We start from the raw sequence: 15,551 nt of genomic DNA on the forward strand, positions 1-15,551 counted from the left end.
AATTCAATTAACAAAAAGTCTATTTTACTTATTTTCCCCAATAATTTTGGGCTTTAATTTGAATGTCAAAATCCAATTTATTTAATTCTAATTTGCTATATACTGTAATTAGAAATAAAAAGTTTCCCCCCAGAATGTGGGCAATCTTTTTTTCAAAAAATGGCAGCTTTATGATTGTTGACCATAAAATGAGGCACTATGAAGACAAGATGAATGTTTTTAAGTCAAGTAATCAGAGTTTATCAGAAATCTACAATGATGAATGTATTATATTCCAAAATTAAGTAACTGTGGATAGATTATAATGAAGCCTACTTTATTAGTGTCTACAGATATTTTGGAAAGTGCTAAGAACAGCTACTACATAATAATAGCCAAAAGGTTTTGTGGAATAAAATCCCAGAAGAGTAGAACACCAATATTGACAGGAGCTGGCTTAAATAATGGGTTCCATAGATGTTTCTGGTACAGGAACAGTAAGGGTACAAGCAACCAGGGCCACCCATAAATAACCATAATAAACAATTTTATTGTTCTCTATCTAAATTACAAGAATCTCCTCTGGGAAGGACCAGAAAGGGCTTCATGGATCTTATGGGAGATCAAACTGTGCAAAGATTACAAGCTGGGTCTCTGCTTGACTCCTCCATCCAGTCTTCCTGGCAGTTTTCCATCACAAAACAGGATGAAAACCTAAAAGGACACATTATAAGACAAAGCTTGATAAAAAGTATACAACTTGATAAAAAGTATACAACTCTATGAGGAAAATAGTAAATATCACCATCAGCTTCTCACCTAAATAGTTTTCATGTTGGAAATAATTACAGCAAGAAAAATGTAAATTGCATATCCAAAAATGGTCCGCCCACACCCCATGAATAAATTAAAGACATGAATGAATTAAATTACTCAGCAAAGGCTGGAATGTACCATGGCTGACATATACAAATTGCTGGAAAAATAAAATCTGGCCTCAAAAAGGAACATATTTTTGTTCAATACTAAAAAAATTAAAGGAGCAAATCTAAACCTTGGAAACAAGGAAAATTGATAGCTCTATTTTCAAATTACATTATTTTGAAGGCAAGGCATTTTGGATTTATTTCCTTCATAATTTGAACATTCAGCAATGCAATGGATACAGCTACAAAATATATAGAAGACAGAGCCATAAGCCGTTTTTTCTTTATTTTTTTTAAAAAATGTATAAGATAATATGTCAAAAAAAAGCTACACTTTGGGTCCAGTGAAGGGTGGGGAGAAGACATGCACTTTTGATAATGGGCATCTCCCTCCTAAGACTTTTATTGATACTGTTTATCCAGGATCCTGTCATTAGTACAGGTGACAATTGAAGCCTTAAATCCCAGTTTCAATACAGTAAGATACTTCTTTTAGGGTAATAAGAGACCAGGTAATGAAGATAGCATTCCCTCTCTCCTGGCTAATATAGCTCTATTCATGTATGATGCCATACACTAAACAAACAATATACAGCTCCAATGTAAATCCTTTTTGAATAGAACCCTTTTAAAATAAAATTAATTTAACACATTTAGATGATATACAAAAACACTTTTATTTGGTCCTCTATCCACAGTAGAGATTAAACAAATAAAGTTAAAATTGGCAAGTGGCAAAACACCAGGTCTAGATGGGTTTCCTTTTCTAATGTATAAAATATAAAGAAGGTAGCATTTTGTTACTGAATTTCTTCTGAAAAATTAATCATTAATTACTCTTTCCAACCCAAAGGTACCATTTGAATTATAATAAAAAAGATAAAAGTTGGAAGTGCACTAACTATTTCTTCCTAATATATTCTAACCTAATACAGTGGTACCTCTACTTAAAAACTTAATTCGTTCTGTGACCAGGTTCTTAAGTAGACACGTTATTAAATAGAAGCAATTTTTCCCATAGGAATCAATGTAAAAGCAAATAATGTGTGCAAAGCCATTAGGAAAGAAATAAAAGCTCGGAATTTGGGTGGGGGAAGGAGGAGGAGGAAGAAGAGGAGGAGGACAGTTGCTGCTGAAGGAAGAACATGAGCTGAGGGGAATCAAAAAAATCCAAAACTTTAAGGCTTTAAAATTAAAAAAAGAGGGACTCTGAAGCGACAAGGAGGAGCACGCACCTCCCATACACCCGGTGGGAGGCTGCCTCCCATACACTGCGCCAGAGAGAGAAACCCAGGCAGGCGAGAGGGGGGGACCTCCTGCTCCTTTGACCGAAAGGTGACTGCTGCTGCTACCTTCTTCCTCTTCCTTCCCATGCTGAAGGGCTCCCCTCTCCTCTCGCTCGTTCACTTTGTAGCCGGCGCCTTTCCTTCACTGTGGTGACTCTTCGGTTTGGTTGAAGCTGAGTTGATCTTCCGCACCCAGATACTCCAGGAGGCAACCTCGCGCCAGGTATATGGGAGGCAGCGTGAGGAACTCGCCACAGCGAAGTGGTTTATTCCCTCTCCAAGCGTCCAGAGAAAGGAAAACGCTCCGTTTGCTATGGACTGCCAAAGTCTCCTTAAGCACCACCGAAAGGCTCCTCTGGCAGCCCAGAAAAGCCCAAGATGGCCAGGATTAAAAGAGGAATGGCAGGAAACTGGCCGAGCCTTTGTGCTGCTCTCAAATTTCCTGGGAAATTTTTCTGGGCTGGGGTTCTTAAGTAGAAAATAGTTCTTAAGTAGAGGCAAAAAAATCTTGAACACCTGGTTCTTATCTAGAAAAGTTCTTTAGAGGCGTTCTTAAATAGAGGTACCACTGCATATAAAACTGTGTGCATTTGTTTATTTCAGTGTTGGGCCTGCAATGATAAGCTTTTCTTAATACACGGCAGAGAATTAGAAGTAATCCTATACAAGTGCGAAACATCCTCTTTGGCTGCTGCAGTTGGAAAAAGCAAGGATACATATATTTCTGGTAGGAACTTGACTGCAATGTTTTTCAAATATAGCAATAGAAGTAGCACTTATATACAGCATCCTCTGAGCAGTTTGCAGAATCAGTATTATTCTGTATTAAATATATTTAAGTGCTTTTGGAAAATTACATGTTAAAACCAAAAGAGCTTATATTATGCTTTGTTTATTAGTAGAATGCATAGTTGAGTAGTGTGCTGACCTAGAGGTGAAGACGCTTACCCTACCATCCCACTTGGAAGGTTGAAAGTTCAGTCCTAGATAGCAACAAATGTTCCTTCATCAGAGTACAATGAAAAAATATCTGCTGTGAATGCCGCATAGGCATTAAGAAAGACATCTGGTCCGTAAACCCTCAGCTCCATTTAGTCTCCCTGACTTCACCCTGATAAAAAGGACAATAGCTGTAGTTCTAAGAATGCAATTAATAAAGCAGATGTCAATTGTTTCTCTTCCTCCTTATTTCTTAAGTATAACCAACTGCAATATTTATTAGTCAATTAATTGAAAGTTCTGCATTGATTTTAAAATGCCCCAGTAAAACAGTTTCTTAATGATTGAAGTTCGTCTGTGTTTATGGCTCTTTAAATGATAAGCTACTGACCAGCTTACAACTTAAAGGGGAGGAGAAATTTGCACTGTGGAAGAAGAGAACAGGCAAATATGAGGAAGTTCATGCAGGACTTTGAAGCTGTGGGAGACCAACATTAAAAAAAAAAAGGACTGGGCAAGCTTTAGAAATTTTTCACAAGAGGTATTCCAGAATATGTGGGAGTGCAGCATCTTTTTAAAAGTACATCTTTTTTTTTTAAAGACACACCGAAGCCTGAAGAAAATTGCATGTTTAGTTTTTAGTATTGGGACCAAGGTCTATTTCTTGCTGTTTATATATCTCTTTTAACTTTGGTATTATTTCTACTAAGAAATCAGGGGAAAGAATCCAGTTAAATAATCAGGCAATCTTCTATAGCTTCAATAACATTCTATAAAGTGAAAGAATATGTAATTGGATATTTTCTGAATGACAAAATGCGGGCTTTTTAGAACTGGATGTCAGAAATTTTGTCATTACAGGATCCTAAATAAAAACCTTTTGTAACATATTATCAAAATGTAAATTTTCCTGTACATTTTTGAGTCAGAGGATGAACAAATTTCCAAGAACTTGAGAGGGGGGGGGGGGGCGCAAAATATTTTGCCTCCTTTAAAATAAAATTATACTTTTCCAGAAGTGAACTCTATGCCTGTTGATTGGAGTAGGCTTCAGGAAGATGGCACGATCTGCGCTGAACCTAATAAATCTAAGAGGCCGGTATGTTTATTTTGATGTGATTCTTTTTAATTTCCTTTCCTATGTGTATAATACAATTTCTATTATATAATACATATTCAGCACAGTATAGATTATTAATATTCTGATTGTGCTGAATAATAGCAAGGGTCCCATGAAGTTGTGTGGCCCCTAAATTGAATAGTTGAATTAATACAAAAGTAATTTGGCAATGTGAAATTGCTTTTCTTCAACCATTTTGGCTTCTGAAAGGTCAAATGAGTTGAAACAATATTAATCATCTATTCTCCCTAAATTTAATGTGAAAAATTGTGACCAGTCAAATCTTAATTGATTTCCATGCATGCTAAGCCCAATCATTAATTTCTTGGTATAATGTACATACTCATTGCCTCTATATTTTCAGGCCAAAATTTTTTATACTACTACCCTAATACTATTTTATTGATCACTGGATTGTGATTGATACTGCATAGTGGAATTCACAATTAATAGCTATCCACTTAACCCCAAATAATTGTCAACTGTTTTTGTTAATTATCCAGATGTGTGAACAGTGGTGGATGATGTGATTGTGTTTTACCCAAAGGACCAGTATGTCACTTGTGGATGGACGGGAAAGAATAAATGTTAATGGAATTAATGTGAGCTAGCATATTTCCATCTCTGTGTTTTTATCAATATCAAGGAAGATGAGCATTCAGGCATGGCTATGTTTTGGGATGGTGATTATGGAGAATTAGTTTGAAAATTGGAATAAAAGAAAAATCTTCAGTTGATTTTTCTCCCCTGTAGTACTCTGAGATACAAAACTGATGAGAGCAGAGCACTCTTTTTCTTTTACCCGAATGCAACTTCTTTCTCCAGGAATGCGTCCTTGATCTTACCTTGCATATGTGGAGTATACTAGCATTTAAAAGATTCAAAATGTATGCATCTATATAACATTTGCCTTTATGTTAACATTTATTTCAACATTTTGAAAATGTATACAGCAGAAAATGGAATGGAATTAACCAGTGAATTCTATCTAATAGCATTGTTTCTGAGGCTATTTATTTCCAACCTAGAGCATCAGTGTGTGTTATATGTGTGTTTGTATTCTTGTAAGGGAGGCATGTAACAACTACCAGGTAAACTAAGAAACATGTGACATTGTTATGGTTGGTTGCATAATCAGCTAGCTGTTTAGATTGAAGCTGGTACAGTGGAACCTTGTTCAGTGAACACAATCCTTTCCAGAAAGCTGGTTCCAATCCGAAATGTTCACTATCCAAAATAATTTTCCCCATAAGAAATAAAGGAAATAGAAAGAATTGGTTCCCAGCCCCTATTGACTGGCTAATATGTAAGTATTACAGGTTATATAGGTCTGTTTTTTAAATGAAACAGTTATAATACATACATAGTTAAATAAACAATAACATTAAAGAAAACACTTAAACATAACAAAACGTTTAACTAAACATAAGAAAACTTACATTTTTGACTGCAATGTGATGGCGTGGGGTGGAATTACTGAGAACAACTGGCATTGTGAATTTGAGGGTGACTTCCCTTCTCTGTCGCTTTGAGATTGAAGGAAAAAATTTGTCCAGTGTCTGTTGCTTCTGCCTTTTTTGTAACACTTTATGGTAATACGACATCACATTATCATTAAACATGTTTAGTCTCCTGTTGCCTACAGCACTGTTACGGAAAGACTTTTCTACAAACAATTGCAATTCCCTCATTTCTTCAATCACTGAACTTGGGAATTCTTCCTTCCCTTCCTCCTCACCCTCCGAAGAAGCAGTTCAATAAAGATAACGACTGATCGAATGTAACTGTGTCTCGAGCGCGATTGATGCTTGGTTTGAGATGCAGGGACACGTGGGGGTGATGTCAGCTCTTCACAATCCAAAATTTTGTTCACTAACTGGTACAAATTTTTAGGAACATTTTTGGTCACTAACTGAATTGCTCACTAACCCAGGCGTTCACTAACCAAGGTTCCACTGTACTTGTATTCACCTTTTGAGTCCTCCCTAAGGATCTGGAATGGGCAGATGTTGTTGGGTTGATGTTAAAAGTTTCATTGCATTGATGTAAGCCATTCTAAGTAAACTACCTTTTCCAATTTACTGATGGTGATTTTGCCGATCTTGTGTAAGTGGTGCTCCAAATGTTTGGGATTGCACCCAAGGCAAACCGACTACAGTGGAACCCCGACATAAGAGCTGCTCTACTTAAGAGCAACTCGAGATAAGAGCTGGGAGGGGAGAGATATTTTTGTTCTACTTACAAGCCCAAATTCGAGATACAAGCGCCAAGGAGCTGTCTCCTGAAGCCAAACGCTAACTTCCGCGTTCGGCTTCAGGAGACAGCTGCGAAGCGGCGCGCGTGTTTTAAAAGGTTGCAGCCGGCCTGGGGGGCTCGGGGGGGTGCTTGCAGCTTTCTTTCTTGCTCTTTTTCTTTCTCTCTTTTACCTTCCCTTCCTCTATTTCTTCTTTTCTTTCTCCTTCCCACCTTCTTCCCTCCCTCCCTCCCTCCCTCCCTTCACTCATTCCTCTCTTACTCTCCCCTTTCATAAGTTTCCTTGCTTCCTTCCTCTGTTCCTGTCCCTTCCCCCTTTCTTTCTTTCTTTCTTTCTTTCTTTCTTTCTTTCTTTCTTGCTCTTTTTCTTTCTCTCTTTTACCTTCCCTTCCTCTATTTCTTCTTTTCTTTCTCCTTCCCACCTTCTTCCCTCCCTCCCTCCCTTCACTCATTCCTCTCTTACTCTCCCCTTTCATAAGTTTCCTTGCTTCCTTCCTCTGCTCCTGTCCCTTCCCTCTTTCCTTCCTTCCTTCCCACCCTCCGTCCATTCATTCACCCATTCCTCTCTTGATCGCTTAAAGACGGTCCCTGGTGTCCTACAGGATTGGGTGGCAGAGAAGTTGAACATATGTAAATTTAAAAGTTTAAGAAAGTTTACAAGTTAAGTGAAAGAAACTTCATTATTCATTTATATGTACATGTACATTTCTTCATTAAAAACATGTCTTTCTGCATAATTTAGACTAACTTTGTGAGTTTTTTGAGGGCTGGAACCAATTAAAATTATTTACATTAATTCCTATGGGGAAAAGTCGTTTGAGATAAGAGCTGCTCGACTTAAGAGCCCAGGTCCGGAACGAATTAAACTCGTATCTCGAGGTACCACTGTATAAGTATTATCTTCATTTTGTTTTGCCGTAATCGTTATACAGTGATCCCTCGATCATCGCGAGGGTTCCGTTCCAGGACCCCACGCAATGATCGATTTTTAGCGAAGTAGCGGTGCGGAAGTAAAAACACCATCTGCGCATGCGCAGATGGTGGAGTTTACTTCCGGGTTGAAAACTCGCGATATAGCCCTTTCGCGATGCTCGAGGACGCGAAACTCGAGGGATCACTGTACTTCTGTTTGCAAATCTTTTGTGAGTCTCTCCAGTTTTTTCTCTTCTGCTCACTATCTAGACTTTTTTGTCTTTCTTACCGACATTTGTTAACTCTTAGGTGTTACGCAGCAGGTGTCAATCTGTTTGAATTCTAAGGTCCCGCCAATTCTTTCTTACAACCCAATTACATTTCTTGGAGATACGCCAACACATTGTTTTATTATTGTTGTTATATGATAAGGCATTTGGGCCATCTAAGTAGAGTAATACCTCATGATACGAACTTAATTGGTGCAAGGAGGAGGTTCGTAAGATGAAAGGTTCGTAAGACGAAACATTGTTTCCCATAGGAAACAATGTAAAGTCAATTAATCCGTGCAACCAAAAACCCCCCCGCAAAAAACCGGCTTTCGGCGACTGCTGGGAAGCGCCGCGGGTGTTTTAAAAGGTCACAGCCGGCCTGGGGGGCTTGCCAGCACCCCCCCGAACCCGGGTTCGGGGTTCGGGGGGGTGCTGGCAAGCCCCCCAGGCCGGCTGCGACCTTTTAAAACACCCGCGCCGCTTCGCAGCTGTCTCCCGAAGCCGAACGCGGAAGTTCGGCTTTAGCGTTCGGCTTCAGGAGACAGCTGGGAAGCGGCGCGGGTGTTTTTAAAGGTCGCAGCCGGCCTGGGGGGCTTGCCAGCAACCTCCCGAACCGAACCCGGGGTTCAGCAAAATTTTGCCTCTTCTTACGAACTTTGTTACGAACCGGCGTTCAGGAGGCTTCTGGGAAGCCCCGCCGCCCGGCTGTCACCTTTTAAAACAGCCGCGCGGCTTCCCAGCAGTCTCCGAACGCCGGTTCGTAACTCGAAAAAAGTTCGTAAGAAGAGGCAAAATTTTTCTGAACCCCGGGTTCGTATCACGAGTTGTTCGTAAGACGAGGGGTTCGTATCTTGAGGTACCACTGTATATCTTAAGACTTTTCTTGCCTTTTTTTCAACGTCCTTTATTCATCCTATGATTCTGATAGTGGGGGGGGGGGCTGTTTCAGAAGCTGCAAAGAAAAATTCATGCAGTCAGCATGTTTGTTTTTAAAGAAGTATTAAAACCACCCAACTTTAGAAGTGTTCCCAGCACATGTTTTAGGAAAAGTCTGTCATAGACTTTGATGGAAGTTTATTTTCTCCTTCTTTAATGCCAGTAAAAATTGTCATTTTGAAGTTGATTAGCACGTGGCAGTTCTCAATGTGATCACTAGGGGGCTCCCATCAGTAGAAAGAAATAGCTGGAGCATCTTTGAACAAGTGGAAAAGCTGTTCTCTCTAAATGCACCTCTCATGCAATTGCAATCAACTCACACTAGTCTCTAATGTGGCTGGCAACCCAGGCTTTCTAGGCTTGATTCTCAGAACACCATTTCTTTTTTCAAAACATAAAATGTATTAACTGTGTTGAGATATTCACATAAAATTCATAATATAATATAATTTTAATAAGATTCGTCACACAGTCAAACAGATTGTCAGATTAAATTTGGCATGTTTTGTCTCCCTAGTGAGTCTTTCCCAAGGATCTGGGATAAGTAGATGTGGCTGTAGGATGTAAATTCTTCTGAGTAAAGCTACCTGTGGCGATTGACGGATGGTGAATTTGCCAATGCCAATGGTGTTCTTTTGGGTTTGCACCCAAGGCACCTATTACTACTGCTTTCTTTTGCCACAGTTATTCTATTTCTATAATATTTATAATATTACTTAGTTCATCACAGTCATCCAGAACTAAGTAGGCAGAAGTTGATTGATTAATTAATTATAGTATAATCATACATAATATTCACATAATGTTGAAGATTTCTTCAGATTTTAACTCACCTCCTCCAAACAATCCAGTAAGCAACATTTACTGCTCTAATCCTAACCAGAAAGTTATGAGGGAAGCGATGGATTTGGTTTTTTGTGATTTTGACTCATTTTATAATCCAGGTACATTGTTTTTGTAGCATGATTTTTGGAAGTGGTTTGTTATGGCCATCTCCCTAGAGCTGAGAGAGAATGACCCTACCACAGGAAAACTTTATTGTTTTCACTACAAAATACCATCTATTTCTTTCCCTCCCACCATTGTGAAGCCATCCAGCCAAGCTCACTTCAGGGTTGATATAGGCATTCTTAACACATTATGTCTGTAGTGATTTTACCCACTAAAAATTTATCTGACTTACAACCCTACTCGTAGGCTTCCCCAATTACTTGGCTAGTGGAAAACTGGCAGGAAAAATTGCAAATGGCAATTTTATGATAATATGACACTGCAGCCATTTTTAAATGACAACCATTAAGTATTGTACCTCATGAATCTTGAGAAATGTATATTTTCTTTTATGTACATCGAGAGCATATGCACCAAAGACAAATTCCCTGTGTGTTCAATTACACTTGGCCAATAAAGAATTCTATTCTATACTATTAAATGAGAGCTTGTTAGCAGTTATATAACTGTGGGGGTCCTGCAATAGCAGGAACTTTGAGGACCAATCATAAGTCCCTCGTGAAGCACTGTCATAACTATGAAAGGTTGCTGACAAATAGTCATAACTCGAGGACTACCTGTATGAACTTTAGTGCTGCCTTAGGAATAAAACTACTTGAGTAACTTAGGGACAGTCATTCTCACAGGTGGCTGGCCAGAGGAGGAGCAAGTAACCAAGTGACTGGCCAACACTTGGATTTGATGGTGTGACCAGTGATCTTGGCAGAAAGGGGAAACTTTTCCTTTTAATCAGGTGAAAGCCATAGGAAACTTCAGAGGCAGCTTTCACCAATTGTGCCAATATGATGTAGCCAATAAACTGTTCTTTGAGGAACTCATCTGCCTGGGAGTTCTGTTTTCTTTGGATGTATTGCTTGGAATGCTGACAGCCTGAGTCACATTATCCTTTTCATCAGATAATGTCTTTCTTACCCAGGTGGTACCTTCATAATAAATGAATCAGGGGATCCTGTTAAAATGGAGATCTCATTGAAGACATAATCTTGATTTACTTGTTTTGAAGGAATGTTATCTACTTCTTTCAGAGATTCTTAATTTCTTTGTCAAATATTGCAGTTGAGATCAAGAAAGAATGCTCAAGAAGGGACTCTGACAGTGGAACAGCTTCTTAACATGATTAAGGTAATTAGGAGTATTCCTTTTTGAAAACGGTGACATAGCAATCTTGAGTAGCATTTTCTCTATGTACAAACGCGTAGTGAAATATATACCTTAAATGATAATTAATTTGCAATTCTCCTCTAAGTATCAGCAAGGCAAAGTAAAGATGAATATCATTGTCATTAATTAGCATTTTAAGTGTAATTAACAAATCTGGTCAGTGTGATTCTTTTTTTAAAAAGTTGTTCTGTAAACTGCAAAAATAAAGCTAAAGAAAAAATATTTCTTAATGTAAGATACATGTTAGTATCTAAAAATATTTCTCTTTACATGAAGAATTAATGGAGCAAACTCTGAACAATAACAATGTTGGGTGACTAGTCCAGTAGTTAATACTTTTAATTAGCAAACAAGAAAATAATTAAGTTGGAACCAGTAAGTAAAATATTTCTTTTTTTAGGGTGCTTCTCAGAATACTGTAGAAGAAAAAGTACTGGCGTTTTTGTCCAGCACTCCAATGACAGTCTTTCAAGCATCAATTGGACATATAGTATCTGCTTTTGTGAACAGATGTAAAGCAGAATCTTCATTCTATCCTCGCAGATGCTTGGTACAACTGATTCAAACACAAGGCCTCTCTTATAGGTAATAAATATTTAATCTTTTCTAGCAAACAGCCCACTTCACATTTTTGTAGCAATAGCTCTCGGGAATTGGTTACACTATAAACCAGAAACTTTTAAAAGATGTATGGAAATATGTACAGAAAAAAAATAATGCATAACATAGCACAGTGCTATTTTGGTGTCATGGTTAAGATGCTGGCTTAAAAACCAGGAGACTGAGTTTTAGGCCATCAGCTGGGTAACCTTGGATCAAGCCCAACCAACATCATAGGGTTATTACTGTATTGTGAGGAAAATAGGAAGCCAGGAGTATTATGTATGTCATCTTGAGTTTTATATATTAACAAGGGCAGGATTAAATAATAGTAATAATAGGGAGTCAATGGGTAGACACAAATGCCAAATCCAGTCCAAACATGTGGCTGACTGTGCAACCAATCATAATGTTAAATATATTGAGAAATTCACTATTTTATCTTCCAGCATGTGTCCAGAACTGATGGCAATTGCAGTGGAGAAAACAGATATACATCTCTTGCAACTCTGTCTGCAGCAATTTCCTGATATCCCTGAAGCAGTTATTTGTACTTGCCTGAAGATTTTTCTGAGGTAAATATACATACTACAGTACCTCTACTTATGAACTTAATTCATTCTGTGAGCAGGTTCTTAAGTAGAAAAGTTTGTAAGAAGAAGCAATTTTTCCCATAGGAATCAATGTAAAAGCAAATAATGTGCCTGATTGGGGGAACCACAGGGTGGAGGCCCTGTTTCCTCCCAGGAGATTCCTAGAGAGGCCCCACCGAGGCTTCTCCCTGCCTTTTCCGGTTATAGTTTCGGAGGCTCGGGTTGGTAAGTGGAAAATGGTTCTTGAGAAGAGGCAAAAAAATCTTGAACACCCAGTTCTTATCTAGAAAAGTTCGTAAGTAGAGGCGTTCTTAGGTAGAGGTACCACTGCATTTCTGTTTATGTTTAAATTTATTAATAGTTCTTGCAAGTTTGTTTTGAAATAGTGGGGGTTTCCCCAGTTTAATTTGTGTTTATAAAAAGGCTCTGAAAAGATGGCATTATTCTTAGATCTGCATGTGGACAAGCTGAAGAAATGACAGCTACTATAAATCATCTCTTTCTTTGGAGAACTTTTCGTTTTACAAGTTTATTTATTTATGTCTGCTTAATACTGCACAAACCTAAATAATTCCCTTTTTATAAAATCCAGATTGTGGATTCTTTTTTCTTTTAATTGATTTAGATTGGGAAAAATTCATCTTCAAGCAATTAACCAGTAATGGCTTTTATCCTCCTTGATGTACTATTATCCCTATCAATTTTTGCCTGCCAAAAGCAATTTTTCCCTATGTCCCTATCTAAAACAATCTGTCTTATATTTATTATGGTTTCAACTTCAGGATTAGTTTTAAATAATACTTTAAACAAATTTGAGTATCTTAAGACATTTTGTTTCTTTGTAGCATTGGTGATGACCACCTTGAAACAATGAATGTAAATTCAGATTTTGTACCAGATCATGTTAATACTGTTGAAAACAACAAAATGGATGAACTGTCTAAAGTTGTACAGAATGGCGGCACTTTTGAACTCATAGAGGAAGATAGCTGTGATATGCAGACAATACAGAAATCCCAAGAAATAGAACAAAGTGAAATTTGTCCAGTTGGGCCACACAAAGCAACATTATTGTATCCTTTGAAATATATTTTTGATATGAATGATTAAAAGAAAATATTATCATTTCTCTTATTCAGTAGAATTGAATTGAAAATGACAACCCTCAGATATAGTCTCTTTGGTATCTGAATTGATCGTGGTATACAATGGGGATGTAAAGAAAATGTATTAATTGGAAGCAAAATGTAGCAATGCACCGAAAAGCAATGAACAGATTCTGGCAACTTATTTCAGTCTTAGCTCCAAAATTTACATGAAAGTATACATTTAGGAAACCACTGCATAAAATAACATTTGTTGGAATAGCTATAACTAAAAATATATTAAGGTATTTTTTAAAAGTATGAATAAAATATTGAAACACCGATCAATGTAGATTGTTTTTAATTGACATAAAATGTGAGAGTAGACTTTGATATTTAGATAACAAATTTTACCAGTATTGTTACAAACTGTGTATGCAGCTGAAGCAAAGTTGTGTATGGGATTTATTTACTAAAAGTCTGAAAGTGTCTTAATTGCTAAACTCATTTGTCTTGTGGCTATTTTTCAACAAAGTACCACAAGATTAGATTTTTTTTGCTAGCACGCCACACTAGAATATTAACAATTTCACCAGAGCCATACCTTAGGCAATGTGACTACTCAAGAATGATGTTTGGAAATTACCTGGAGCTACAGGTATCCCACTATTGCCCTAGAATCAAATGGATACAGCGAGAAGTAAATCTTATAGTAATTCCTACATGTACTGTTCTCTGCTGCATTGCTACAATATCTGATTGCAAAGATAAAGACTAAACAAGTCTTTGCATTCCTTAATTGCATTCCTTCTTTGAGGAGCCACTGCTCAATATATTTTTATTTTTAACTCATGATCCTCAGTCCCAACTTTATCTCTCTACATTAAAACTGGGTGCAGAAAGGACTTCTTTTTTCTTGAATCAAGAAGTAGCAATACTGCTATTTGGTTCTGCTAAATCTTCACTGAAAAAATGATGTTGGTGTTCATGATGTATGCATAGAAATATCAACATGCATACTCACTGTTAACCCTTTTTAATCTGTGTAGGTAAAGTACTAGACACATTTTTTTCTTTTCCTGGCAGATTGAAAGACTCAGTAGAATTGTTGCTAGGACCAGCAGCCTTAATTTGCAAAGTGCCCAGGTTTTGATTCTTCTCGTTCTGTAATTCGGATAACACAGTTCTTTGTTTGATGAACAAAGGCTGCTTTACCTTTTAATTTTTAAAAAAAAAAATAGTTTTAAAAGTATTTTTTTTAAAGGGGGGTAAAATAAGAAACAAATCTGAATAGAATCCTTGACTCGGGTATCTCTGTCTTATGCAGAAATACAATTATTTCTTCATCTTACAGTGAAACATTTATTTTACCTCATTTGAAAGACCTCTCTGCAAAGCAAGTAATAGTAAGTATTGGTTTGTGCCTTCAGAATTCAATAACTGTGTCAAATTAATTTTACATTTGGTTATGACTTCACTGGAGTTGTTCCTTTTATGTCTGATAGTTTAATGTTAAGATACGGTCACTAAATGAACTATTGTAAGCCAAAGATTATCTCTATTCTCTTCTAGCAGAAGGGATGCCTGTTACTTATGAATGTCTGTTAAATTTCAATAGTGTCAATATAAATAATGCACAAATAATATTTGTGTAATCACATGAACATTATAAAATTAACAGAAATTTAACTCACACCTAGACTACTTTGTATGTATCAGACTTTATCTGGTAGGAGAGCCCCAACTGAAATTCATTTCACTGTATTCCAAAAATGGAGGCAGGGGTCTCCAAGCCCATTACCAGCTCTTTGGAACTCGAGCACAGTTGGGCAAGTGTGTATGTATCCTCATTTGTGTGAGCAATAGACAAGTATGTTCATGTGTGCAAATGGAGCGGTGCTCATGCTTGCCTGCTGCTCATGTGGAACTATCCTCCCCCCTCCCTCCCCCCCTTTGAGCCACTCTCCTGGGCCAGTCTGCAAAGCCGGAACTCTGCTGTAGGGTCTTTGTCTGGAAAATATTTATTTTGCTTATTGATGTATGGGATGTCTCAGTTATACCACCAAATAAATCAAGTCATTCTTTTTTTAAAAGACTGAAAGGTTGCTTGCATATGCAGTTGTATTCAGTGACATCTAATTTTATTGTTTCCTTTTTAGTTATTCCTCCAGTATCTTCAGTATGTATATGTGCAATGTAGTAAAGAGACGTCCACACATTTCCCTGGAATATTTCATCTGACCATGCAACAGGTATAGATTATTTATTTACTTACTTACTTGCTTGCTTACTTACTTACTTACTTACTTACTTACTTACTTACCTACCTACCACCCCATTTTTTTTAAAAGGTAGAAAAAGTTAACGATGTATACAATGCTGCATAATTACCACCTGTCAGTTGGACTCCATTCATTTTCACGTATTGATCTGCCATATACCGTATTTTTGGTAGTATAAGACGCAATGAAATATAAG

The 15,551-nt window shown here is 37.4% G+C and overlaps 1 protein-coding gene across 1 annotated transcript in view; it reads left to right on the plus strand.

Annotated features, from left to right (window-relative positions):
- Window positions 1-15,551, plus strand: part of NOL11 (nucleolar protein 11) — a 32,891-nt gene that overhangs the window by 14,289 nt on the left and 3,051 nt on the right. Inside the window, exons 9-16 of the mRNA XM_070740338.1 lie at window positions 2,795-2,918; window positions 4,147-4,229; window positions 10,691-10,756; window positions 11,196-11,380; window positions 11,845-11,970; window positions 12,834-13,061; window positions 14,401-14,479; window positions 15,233-15,325. Coding sequence (XP_070596439.1) covers window positions 2,795-2,918; window positions 4,147-4,229; window positions 10,691-10,756; window positions 11,196-11,380; window positions 11,845-11,970; window positions 12,834-13,061; window positions 14,401-14,479; window positions 15,233-15,325 — 984 coding nt within the window. The remainder of the gene's footprint in view (window positions 1-2,794; window positions 2,919-4,146; window positions 4,230-10,690; window positions 10,757-11,195; window positions 11,381-11,844; window positions 11,971-12,833; window positions 13,062-14,400; window positions 14,480-15,232; window positions 15,326-15,551) is intronic.

This window comes from Erythrolamprus reginae, chromosome 2 (genome assembly GCF_031021105.1).
Source record: "Erythrolamprus reginae isolate rEryReg1 chromosome 2, rEryReg1.hap1, whole genome shotgun sequence".
Taxonomy (NCBI): Eukaryota; Metazoa; Chordata; class Lepidosauria; order Squamata; family Dipsadidae; genus Erythrolamprus; species Erythrolamprus reginae.